The following is a 12,068-nucleotide window of genomic DNA, read 5'->3' on the forward strand; positions in this document are numbered from 1 at the left end:
ACCTTCATGCCTGACATGGGTTTAGTGCTTTAGAGTTCACAAAGTCTGTTCAAAGTGTTTTCATCTGGGGGAAAACAACTCTAGCTTCACCTTATTGCTAGGGAAATCAGCTTTCTCTGAGGTTGTAAAAATCTCCCCTTTAGGCAGGCCTGGGCAGCGCTGGGCAGAGCAGATAACTAATGAATTTAGATATACTGCCTCCCTAAATCCTATTTCCATTTGGAAAGTGTTTCTGGAATTTTTTTGTCCTGATATCACTGGTTTGTTTGGATAGAGAGGCTACATTTTACATAAAGTTTCATGCTGTATATATATATACTCTGTACTTCCCTGTTTTCTCCACCTCTTAGTTCTCTGCATCCTTTCTAATATACTGATTTAATCACGCTATTCCATTACCCAATTTTTTCCCAATCTCTTTGGTATAGTTATTCACTCAAAATGAGTTAATATCTGGAAGTTCTTAAAGTAGTGCCTGGCACATATTAGGGGACATATAACTGCCCAAGAAATGAAAATTCAGTTCAAATTGAGCACCTACTACATGCCAGGCACTGTGGTAGAGGTGGGATATATGGTAGTAAATAAAACAGACACAGCCCCTGCCCTTAGAGTTACAGACACAGCCCCTGCCCTTAGAGTTACAGTGCTTCTCAGTGACTGTATGGCTTAGTCATGAACATTTGTTGCTGACAGCATGTTATGTCATCTAATCTTTTTTTTTTTTTTAAAGATTTTATTTATTTATTTGACAGAGAGAGATCACAAGTAGACAGAGAGCCCGATGCGGGACTCGATCCCAGGACCCTGAGATCATGACCTGAGCCGAAGGCAGTGGCTTAACCCACTGAGCCACCCAGGCGCCCTATGTCATCTAATCTTACATTTTCATTTATAAATGCAGAAAGTGAAATCTAAGAGGGCTAATGACATCCAAAGTCACGAAGGTGGTAGGAACACAGTGGTATGTGGGAACCAGTTTAAACTGTCGTAAAAGAGCCCATTGTTAAATATTCAGGGATTTCTTGAGCCTGTTGTTAAATCATTCGTACTCTGAAATCAACCACAGTGGGAATATTTATGTAGAAATCAGCAAATGGTACAAATCAAGACTCCTTCTTCTAGGAAAACCAATTTACCAGAATGCTACAGATTTAACCAAATGAAGCCAAGGTTGGTAAAACTTCCTGCCCACTGCTTTTCACTCCAACCTACACCTCCTTTGATTAGGTTTTCTGTTCCATAAACACAATTTTTTGTGGTTGGTTCATTACTTATAATCAAGTTCAAGGGCTACCTCTTTAAGAAGCTTTTCTAAGAACCCGTTCCCCAACCCTTCCCATGTATTACCACCTTAGGTAGAATGATAGCTTACTTGTTTATAAGTACAAAGAGACATGGGAACCATGTCTTACCAATTGCAAGGTAAAAGTTGACATTATCAATTTCCCAGAGGCAAGACATTTTTAAAATTAGCTTTTGAATTCCTAGCTGTTAACAGAAAGTGTAGCATGGGTAGGTACCCAATGTATGCTTGATGAATAAATGCAGAAATAAAGAACTGACACTTTTAGTGGGTTCTACATGTTGAATGAATGAAAAAAACCAGATCATTAAAAAAAAAAAAAATCTTCGGTCAAAATGACCAGTTATGGGATGCCTGGGTGGCTCAGTGGATTGAGCCTCTGCCTTGGGCTCAGGTCATGATCTCGAAGTCCTGGGATTAAGCCCCGCATTGGGCTCTCTGCTCCGTGGGGAGCCTGCTTCCCCTTCTCTCTCTGCCTGCCTCTCTCCCTACTTGTGATCCCTGTCTGTCAAATAAATAAAATCTTTAAAAAAAAAATGACCAGTAATTTTTTTCTGACCCTACCTTGCATGAAATAGAGTCAGCAAATTACTACCCCACCCCTACTCATTTTCTATGATGCAAAACTGTGAATTGAAAATTGTGATAGTCTGTCCAGGGCAGGGCAGGTTTATCTTTGTATCATGATAAGGTGGTAAAACTATTGACAACTCCTGATTTTCTTCAGGGAAATTAAGAAAAGGTTCTTTAAACGTTTCTTGCTGGGACACCTGGCTGACTCAGTTGGAGAGCATGCACTTTATCTTTTTAAGATTTCATTTATTTGACACAGAGAGACAGAGATCACAAACAGGGAGTGCAGTAGCCAGAGGGAGAAGGGAAGTGGGAACTAGGCCCCATGCCCAGCAGAGAGCTGATGTGGGGCTTGATCCCAGGACTCCAACACCATGACCTGAACCAAAGGAAGAGGTTAACAGACTGAGCCACCCAGGTGCCTCAGAGCATTCAATTCTTGATCTCAGGGTCATGAATTCAAATCCCAAATTGGGTGTACAGATTACTTAAAACAATATGTCTTGCTAAAATGAAAATGTACTCCAAAATCTAGAATAAGCAGTTTTTTAAAAAAAGATTTTATTTATGTATTTGACAGAGAAAGATCACAAGTAGATAGAGAGGCAGGCAGAGAGAGAGAGAGAGAGAGAGAGAGGGAAGCAGGCTCCCTGCTGAGCAGAGAGCCCGATCCCAGGATCTTGAGATCATGACCCGAGCTGAAGGCAGCGGCTTAACCCACTGAGCCACCCAGGAGCCCTAGAATAAGCAGTTTTACACTTGGCAGAGGAAAGGGTTTTGTGTGTGTGTGTGTGTGTGTGTGTGTGTATGACGGTTGCCGATTGGGGGGTGCAGATATTAGGAAGGAGATGGAGGGAGAGGGAAGGGGAAGAGAGGAAGAAAACTAGAAAATGTAAGAGAAGGGACATCAACTGGTCTGAGGGAGGCACCAGAGGGAAAAGGGTAGGGGTTGCCAGGGGAAAGGAAATGGCACCCTCTGAACTTGTTGAGGGCGGACTATATAGGAGAGGGTCTTTCTGTAAACCTGCGTTAGGGCGTGGGCTGGGCTCAGTCTGTTATAAATCAGTGATTCACATCAGCCTATGCTGGAAATGATTATCTGGGAGACTAAAGGGAGAGGGGGAAGAAGAGAAGGAATTTGCCCCAGTCTCTTTACTTTAAAAGGGGTCATTTAAGTTAAATTTGAAGTTAGCTTCCAAAGTCTTTGTACAGTACAGATAGAAGGCTTAAAATGCAAATGACCAGTTGTCAGCAATTGGTTGAAGCTCTTTTGGACTGAATTTTTATGAGGTCATATGTTTAGCTTCACACTTTAACAATTGGTGTGTATGTATTTATACATTTTTTATTGAAGTAATCTCTGTGCCCAATGTGGGGCTCAGACTCATAAGCTGGGGGTCAAGAGTTGCATGCTTTTCTGACGGAGCCATCCAGGCACTTCCAGTTGCTATTTATATTAGCTCTTTGTAGATTTATGGAGGACTTAACTGGCATCATCTAATTTCATCTGCTAAAGCCACATTAATCAGCCAATCAACGAGTGGAAGTTGCTAAAGGATTATTTGAAACGATGGCAATAAGAAACAATGTACTTCAAGGATTATGTGAACTCAAATCCCAAATTGTAAGGGAAACGCTGACTAATTTTCAATGTTCTCTACATCATGGTTTGATAGTCCTCTAATTCGGTTTCCGTAAATCTCCTTTGGCGTTCACATTCGCGAAAACCCAACGTTTAACACTTTATACCATTTTTCAGGATCGTAGTTTATCTGGACCATGCGAGGAGCAGACTACATACCTGAACGGAAATCTGTGGCAAAAGCGAGTGTTTGGGATTTTTCCACTGCGGGGATGGTGAGGAGCTGCTCGGGAAAGGCCAGGGCTTTCCTAGTGAGGGAGGCGCCTCTCACTAGTGAGTGGTGGTCTAGGTGGAAATCATCCCAATCCTATGCTTTTTCTTTCTGGCTTCTGCACCTCCTGCAGGAATGTAGCAAGGACACATCCTAAAGGAGCAAACGTATTAATTGCCTTACATTAGCCAAACAAATATCTTGGCTTTATCGCTTTCTTCGAGGCACTTTCATCTCACACTTCTAAAGCTTTAGGATTTCCCTGGAGGGTTCTGGGGCTTTGACTCCACCGCAAGGGTGCCTTTCCAAGTCAACTCTCAATGAGGAACTTGGCACGAAACTTTTGTTGAAATGTCCATCGTGAGTGTGACGAGGACTGGTTCTAGCGAACAAGGAAGGAGCCTTGTTATTACTACGCAAAAACCTCAGGCTCTGCCCGCACCCGACCTTTATCCCCCGACGCCAGGTAGTTCTCAGACTTCTAGGTGTGACCAAGGCCAAGGACTACAAAACAGAGAATTCTGGGGGACGGAAGTGACGACTGACGCAAAGCATGCTGGGCTCGGGGGTCCCGCTAGAGTGACTCCTTCCTCACCTCGTGGTTGCCGCGTACCCGTCGCTGCTGGGAGTTCTTGCTGGTATTTTTCTCCTTTTTGGGGATTAAACGTTAAGTACCACCAGGTTTGAGTGCTGTTTTAAGTATCGCGCGGCTGCAAGCTAGGCAACAGGATCTGCGCTCTAGGGCCTTTGCTGCTGCCCCGCGGTTCGTGCATCCTCCGAACAAGTAAGAGGAGATGGTCAGATCCTGGGCCTCTCCCTGACGGGATCCGGCGGGAACAGCTGCAGAGCCAGGGGGTGGATAGCAAAGGAATTTTCTTCTTCAGCTTTGCCTAAAAGTGGTGCGGAGTGAGCTCCTCTGATCGCTGGGGAGCAGAGTTAAAGGGTTTGAGCCTCTGCTGACCGGAGTTCAGAGCCAGAGTGAGGGCGACCTGGAATGGTCCGGGGTGGTGGAATAGAGAAGCCGCAGGACTTACCCCGGGCTGGGCCCCGTGGCACCTCGGCGTTTCTTGGGCTTTCAGACAGAATTGTGAATATCCGCTGTTTTCCTGCAGTGGAGCTTGAGGCAAATCACAGGGGTTCTCTCTCTCTAGGATGGCCGTTGCTTGAGTGGAACGTATAAACCCGACCTGGTGGTGGTTTTATATCTAGCCAGCTGGCAGCCATGAACGAATGGATGAGGAAAGGCCCCTTAGAGTGGCAAGATTACACGTACAAAGAAGTCAAAGTGACAGCCAGTGAGAAGGAGTATAAAGGATGGGTTTTAACCACAGACCCAGTTTCTGCCAAGTGAGTATGGGTCCTCCTCCCGTGAAATCTTTTTTTTTTTTTTTTTTAAAGATTTTTATTTGACAGAGAGAGAGAGATCACGAGTAAGCAGAGAGGTAGGCAGAGAGAGAGGGAGAAACCGGCCACCCGCTGAGCCAAGAGCCCGATGCAGGACTCGATCCCAAGACCCTGAGATCAGGAGCTGAGCTGAAGGCAGAGGCTTAACCTACTGAACCATCCAGGTACCCCCCCCCCCCCCCCCCCCCCGCGAAATCTTAATGACACTCCTTTGTGCTGCCTATGTTATGTCCAAGCTAAGGAAGTAGATAAATGAAAGGCTAGTTATTCACCCCTAAGAATTGCATTGCCTTTGAATCGAAGTGATGTTCTAAGTATGGATTACCTTGGCAGACCAGCCAAGTTTGTAAAAGCGAGACACTTTTTTTTTGTTACTACATTTTATTAGAAAATCTCAAACATACGTAAATGTACAGAGAATAGTGTAGAAGATACTAGCCTTACCTTCCCCTTCTAAACATCTGTAATCCAGTTCTAGATATATAATTTTGTTTGTAAATACCTCAATATATCTTTTGGCACATAAGAACTCTTTAATAACCACAGTAAGACTATAATACCTAACAAAAGTAGTAATAACTTCATTACTAACAGTGTGTTTTTAGATTTGCCTGGTTGTCTCAAATATCTTTAATTTGTTTATCAGTTTGGTTGATCTGTCTCTTAAGTATCTTAACCTATGCCTGCCTTTTCTCTTCTTAGTTTTCCATGTCATTTATTTGTTGAAGAAATAGAATCATTTGTCTTACAGAATTGAACACATTCTGGATTTAGCTTATTGCATTATCCTGGTGTAGCTTAACATGTTCTTTTATCCTCCATATTTCCTATAAACTGGTATTCCTATCTGGAGGTTTGATTAGGATCAGATTTGGTTTTTTGCAAGACTGATTTAAAGGTGGTGATACACACACACTTTTAATTTTGAAATGATTTTAGATTTACAGAAAAGAGTACAGAGAGGACCCATCTATCCAGCTTCCTCTAATGTTGGCATTTTACCTAACCATGGTACATTGCTCAAAACTAAAACTTTACATTAACTAAACTGCTGTCATTTGGATTTTAACAGTTTTCCACTAATTTGTTTGCCTTTTTCTGTTCCAGGATCCAATCTAGGATCCAACATTATGTTTAATTGTCATGTCCTTAGTCCCTCTGATCTGTGACAATTTTTCAGTCATTCCTTGTTTTTCATGACTTCGACAATTTTAAGGAGTTCTGGTGAGGTATTTTGTAGAGTGTCTCTCAATTTCAGTTTGTGTGTTCTTTCTCATAAATAGTCTGGGATTTTAGGTTTGGGAAGGAGTACCAAGGAAGTAAATTCACATCACATTATATATTTTATTTAGTTAGGATTTTTGCATTCGTATTCATGAGTGAGATTAACTTGTAGTTTTATATTTTAACCCTCTTCTCTGCTTTTCGTATCAAGATTATATTAGCCTTGTTAAATGAGTTAAGGCACAGTTTCTCTTTTTATAGTCTCTAGAAGAATTTGGTTAGATTAGAAATGTTTGAACCTTGGGGTGCCTGGCTGGCTTAGTTGGTGGAGTGTGCAACTCTTGATCTTAGGATTGTGGGTTTGAGCCCCACATTTGGTGGGGAGATAACTTAAAAATAAAATCTTTAAAAAAAAAGTTTGAACCTTGGAAACATTTGTATAATTTGTTGGTAAAACTGTCTAGGCCTTTTTTACCCCCTCCATGGGAAAATCTTTTAAAATACTTAGTTTTTATGAAAGATTATAGGACTATTTATATTCTTTTTTTGACTCAGTAGTAGAAATTTATATTTTCTAGGAAGTTTTCAGCACTATTGGCATAAATTTGTTCCTAATACTTTAAATTGCCAATCTTTGCTGCCTTCTTGCTAATATTATCTGTTTGTGTCTTTTTCCTCATTCTAATCAGTCTTGTCTGAGTTTTGTGAATTCTTATATATATTTTTTTAAGAACCAACATTTGGCTTTGATGATCACGTTATTAACGCTTTTATATTCTATTTCATTAATTGTGTGCTTTGTTATTTTCTTTGGTCTGCTTTGAAGCCAGGTTATTCCGTTGTTTAACTCGAAAATTAAGTCTGTACCCTTTCTTCCTTTCCAATACACATTTAAGCCATTCAAAACATTTCAGTGCTTTAACTGCATCCCGCAATGATTGGCTTTAGGCTAGACAAAAGAGTTTAGACGTGTAGGACCCTCAGTGAATATTTACTGAATGAGTACAAACATTTGGTGGTGAGGGGATTATTTTTAAACAGGGAAGTTCTTATTCCCGATTTATAATTGCCTGTTGGGGCTGGCGATGCCTCTTTATTCCATTGCTTCTTTTGTAGTTCTATGGGCCTTTATATTTTTCTTTTGCAAATCTGCACTGAACTTAACTTTTCCGCCCAAGTATTGTCCTTGTGAACTTCCTGGAAGATGGCAGCATGTCTGTGACTGGAATTATGGGCCATGCTGTGCAGACCGTTGAAACTGTGAACGAAGGGGACCACAGAGTCCGAGAGAAGCTGACGCATTTGTTCACGTCTGGAGACTGCAAGGCCTACAGCCCTGAGGATCTGGAGAAGAGAAGGAATAGCCTAAAGAAATGGCTCGAGAAAAACCACATCCCCATCACAGAACAGGGAGATTCACAAAGGACTCTGTGTGTGGCTGGGGTTCTGACTATAGACCCGCCCTATGGTCCAGAAAATTGCAGCAGTTCTAATGAGATTATTCTGTCCCGTGTTCAGGATCTTATTCAAGGACATCTTGCAGCTTGCCAGTGAGAGGCCAAGAATTGTGGATTCATCGATTGAAATAACACTTCATTTTTATTTTTTCCTTCATAAAATGTTTTGAATGTTAAATCCACCATATTATAAGACTTCAAAGCCACACAGTTGAGTGTGTGTGTGTGTGTGTGTTTTAATTTTCTGTTGTTTTGGAAAAATCAAGTGGATTTGGCTGTGGATTATAAGTGTTAATAAATAAGCGAACTATGGCAAGGTTAGCCTCACATGCAACAAAATAGCACAAGGACAAAAAAAAAAATAGCACAAGGACGTTAGAATTCTGTCTTTTTTGGTGGGAGAACACCTCCATTTTTGTTAGGCAAGAAATGTATTGGGAACTAACGCAGCATGTTAGATTCAATATAAAAAGTCTTATTAAGTCCCTTGCCCTAACTGCGTGTTTCTGTTTTAAAAATATTTATTTATTGTGTAAGGATTAATGCTTTTGAATCAGAATATGTTGGGATATATGCTTTTTTGATCGAAACTTGAAAAGTTTTAACTATTTGTAAAATCTTAACACATAAACTGTTTAACTTTCAAAGCCTTTACAGTGAGTCCGGCTGATAACTCTGAAGAAAAAGGTTAAGTGGGACAAGTATTCAGCTGCCGCACTGAACCCAGTTCCTGTGCCTGGTGGATTCAGCCAAGGCTTCCGGCCCATATTGCTTTCTGCCTGTAGCCCCCATTCCCGGGTCAGGCTTCACTGAAGGGAGAGAATGCAGGAAGCATGCCTCACTACACCGTGGAAGCCAGGCAGGGGCCAGGACTCCATTTGGAGGTTTCTGGCCTAGAAACTGAGGGAGGTACCTCAGATTGTCGGTTGGGTGTCTTCTCAGGGGCAGGTCAGATTAGAACCCCAGGTCTCTGACTCCCTAGGACAAGGGTCAGCAAACATTGAGCCCTTGGGATGAATGTAGCCTGCTGCATTTGATGAAAAGTTTTACTGGAACACAGCCATACCCACTGGCTTACATATTTTCTCTGGCTGCTTTTGAGCCATAATGGCAGATAACGAATATTGTGACAAACTGTATGGCTTACATTTAGAGAAAAATATAACCCTGTCCTAGGCTTGTGGGGTGAGGGACCACCCTGCCCTAGACTTGTGGGGTGAGTGTCTTTGTGATAATGACCTGTGACCAACAGAATACCCAGACCCTAAAAAGGAAGTAAGCCCTTGAAGTCATTATCAATAGAGATGTTAAAAGGATTTAAGTTCCCTGGTTAGCTTTCTATTAAAGACCAACCCTAAAGTCCCTGGACAACTCTTTTGGGACCCCTCTTCTGTGATCTTTTTCTGTGTCTTCACTTCTATTGCTTTACTCAAAGAAAAAAAGAAAGAAAGAAAAAGGAAAATATAGCCCTTTGGGGCACCTGGGTGGCTTACTCAGTTAAGTGTCTGTCTTTGGCTCAGGCCATGATCCCAGGGTCTTGGAATGGAGCCCCACATCGGGCTCCCTGCTCAGCCGGGAGTCTGCTTCTCCCTTTCCTCCCGGCTTACTATCTCTGTCACTATCTCTGTCCCTGTCTCTCTCTCAAAGTCTTTAAATAGGTATGTATAGTTCTTTACAGAAAGTTTGCCCTAGGAAATCGTGGGAGCAGCCTGGTGTGCCAGGGCTTGGGGCAGACTTCCGAAGGCAGTTTTGAAATGGATAGGCCACGTGGGCTGCTACAGGACTGAACTCATGCTAACTTCTCCCTAGTGTGTTGGCAGGGATCCAGCTGTGCAAACCTTTCAGTTCTTATGTATGTCCCTTATTCCTACAAAAAGAGAAGCGGTGCCTTTTGCAAGAAATACTAAAATATTCACGTTTGAGGGGATCTTTGAGTGCAGCTCGGTTAGCGCTATTTTCCTGCATAGTTGTCTAATGACAGGATGTAGCCTCAAGCTCCTCACACTTCAGCCAGTCTTAGAATCAGCCCGACCGCTTGCTAGAGTTGATTGCGGGACCCTACCCACCATGGATTCTGTCTCAGGAGGTCCAGGTTGGGGCCCAGGCATTTGCATTCCTAACAGATTCCCAGATAATGATGATGCTACCTGTCTCAGGCCACACTTGCAAAAGCAGTTCAGAAACTTTGGGGAAGCAATCCTTCCCTCACAACTCTAAAGTTCCCACGATCTTAGAAAGATTTAGTGCATAGCCTTGCTCGCTGTGACTAAGACCCTTCCATTCAAATCCTGGAATGTCTCTGAAAGCAAATAGGAAGTGGGGAATAAGAACCAATTAAATTTAGTGTGGAAATGATTTTGGCAAGATATGGGGACGCCTTGAGGTGAGAGAAGCCATGTAGGACATTGCCCACAGCATCCGTTGGTCTGGAGCCCTGGCCCGGGGACAGGTGCGCTGGTGTTGGTAGATTTGTTTGCTGTCAGACTAATAAGCTGGGGAGAGAGACTGTTTCTTGGCAACTGAATCCTCTGACTGTTTAAACAGTGTGCCTGCAAACAAGCTAAGTGCTGAAGAGGGTAAATGATCTCGCTCGAACCTGGAAACCTCGTATTATCATTTTGTCATATCTATTTCTTTGTGTTTCTAATATTTACTCATGGAAATATATTCTAATTATGTAATTATAGCATCCATATCCCTCTTTTAACTTATTTTAACGTAATTTCAGGTTGATAGGAAATTTGCAAGAACACGATAAATAATTCCTGTATATCTTTTTTCAGCAAATGCATTTCACCACATCTGTATTTTCTGTGTGTGTGTTCATTTTCTCCCCTTGAACTGTTTGAGGGTAAATCACGGATGTGATGGAAAAATGAGGACATTCTCTTACCAGTCATCAAAGTCTGGATAGTAATATTGATACAGTACTATGATTTAATACACACCTTATCCACATTGTCTCCATGTCCTGTATTGCAACAAAACAAACCCCAAAACAAAACACAAAATGATTTTTAAAATTTGAACCATGTATCATGTTCAGTCATGTCCCTTTAATTGGGAATAGTTCCTCAGTCTTGTCTTTGATTTTTAGGACAATGACATTTATTTTGTGGAATAATCCTCAATCTGAGTTTGATGTTTCCTTTTGTTTCAGTTTGATAGGATTCTTTTGGGTAGGGATACCCTGGAAATGATAATGTTCTTGATGCATCATATCAGGAGGCAGATAGTATTGATTTGTTCCATTTCTCATGACGTTAACTGTGATCACCTGGTGAAGGTGGTGGTGTTAGTCAAGTTTCTCCACTGTAAAGTGACTTTTTTAAAAAGTATTTTTTTTACTCATTGCTACACCCAGAATGGGGTTTCAATTCATGACCTCAAGATCAAGAGTCACATACTCTTCTGACTGAGCCAGTCATGTGCCTATTTTTTTTTTTAAATTAAAGGTATCTTACAATAAATCTTTATTTATTTAGTTTTGTAAAGATTTTAAATAATCTCTACACCCAACATGGGGCTATAACTCAACCACCTTGAGATCAAGAGTTATATGCTCTACTGACTGAGTCAGCCAGGCACCCATTTTCTTAAAATTTTATTTATTTTTAAAAAAGATTTTATTTATTTATTTGACAGAGATCACAAGTAGGCAGAGAGGCAGGCAGAGAGAGGGAAGGAAGCAGGCTCCCTGCTGAGCAGAAAACCTGATGCAGGGCTCGATCCCCAGACCCTGGGATCATGATCTGAGTGGAAGGCAGAGGCTTTAACCCACTGAACCACCCAGGTGCCCCAGTATGCACATTTTTAAATGAAGATTTTATTTATTTGTCACAAGAGAGCACATGCAGGGGAAGAGGCAGAGGGAAAAACAGGGTCTTGATCCCAGCACCCTAGAATCATGACCTGAGCCAAAGGCAGGCAATCAACAGACTGAGCCACCCAGGCGTCCTGGAGAGAGAATCTTAAGCAGGTTCCATGCCCAGAGCAGGGTCCCATTTGGGGCTCAATCTCACGACCCTGAGATCGTGACCTGAGCTGAAACCCAAGAGTCAGACACTTAACTGAGCCACCCAGGCGCTCCAGGCACCCAACATATTTTTATTTTTTATTAACATACAATGTATTATTGGTTGCTCAACATGTTTTTAAAAAACTTTGAGGTATTATTATAAAATTCATCCACTTGAAGCATATAATGCAGTGATCTTAGTCAATTGACAGAGTCATGCAACCAGCACCACA

At 41.9% G+C, this 12,068-nt stretch overlaps 1 protein-coding gene across 2 annotated transcripts; it reads left to right on the forward strand.

Annotated features, from left to right (window-relative positions):
- Positions 1-4,268: 4,268 nt before the first annotated feature.
- Positions 4,269-8,465, forward strand: GEMIN6 (gem nuclear organelle associated protein 6). Of its 2 annotated transcripts, none has more exons than XM_082745735.1 (3): positions 4,269-4,516; positions 4,884-5,079; positions 7,539-8,465. In XM_082745735.1, exons 2-3 carry the CDS (start codon positions 4,955-4,957, stop codon positions 7,912-7,914), a joined length of 501 nt encoding a protein of 166 aa, XP_082601861.1. In that variant the 5' UTR covers positions 4,269-4,516; positions 4,884-4,954; the 3' UTR covers positions 7,915-8,465. The 2 variants fall into 2 exon arrangements, with proteins under 2 accessions (XP_082601861.1, XP_082601862.1); XM_082745736.1 differs by having other exon boundaries at positions 4,275-4,370.
- The last annotated feature ends 3,603 nt before the right edge of the window (positions 8,466-12,068 follow it).

The sequence above is a fragment of the Mustela nivalis genome (genome assembly GCF_964662115.1).
Source record: "Mustela nivalis genome assembly, chromosome: 8".
NCBI lineage: Eukaryota > Metazoa > Chordata > Mammalia > Carnivora > Mustelidae > Mustela > Mustela nivalis.

Excerpts from the sequence above, each read along its gene's own strand:
- GEMIN6 (XM_082745735.1), top strand. The coding sequence starts at position 4,955 with ATGAACGAATGGATGAGGAAAGGCCCCTTAGAGTGGCAAGATTACACG. Across the intron at positions 5,080-7,538 it reads ACAGACCCAGTTTCTGCCAA|TATTGTCCTTGTGAACTTCC; the intron begins GTGAGTATGGGT and ends TTTCCGCCCAAG.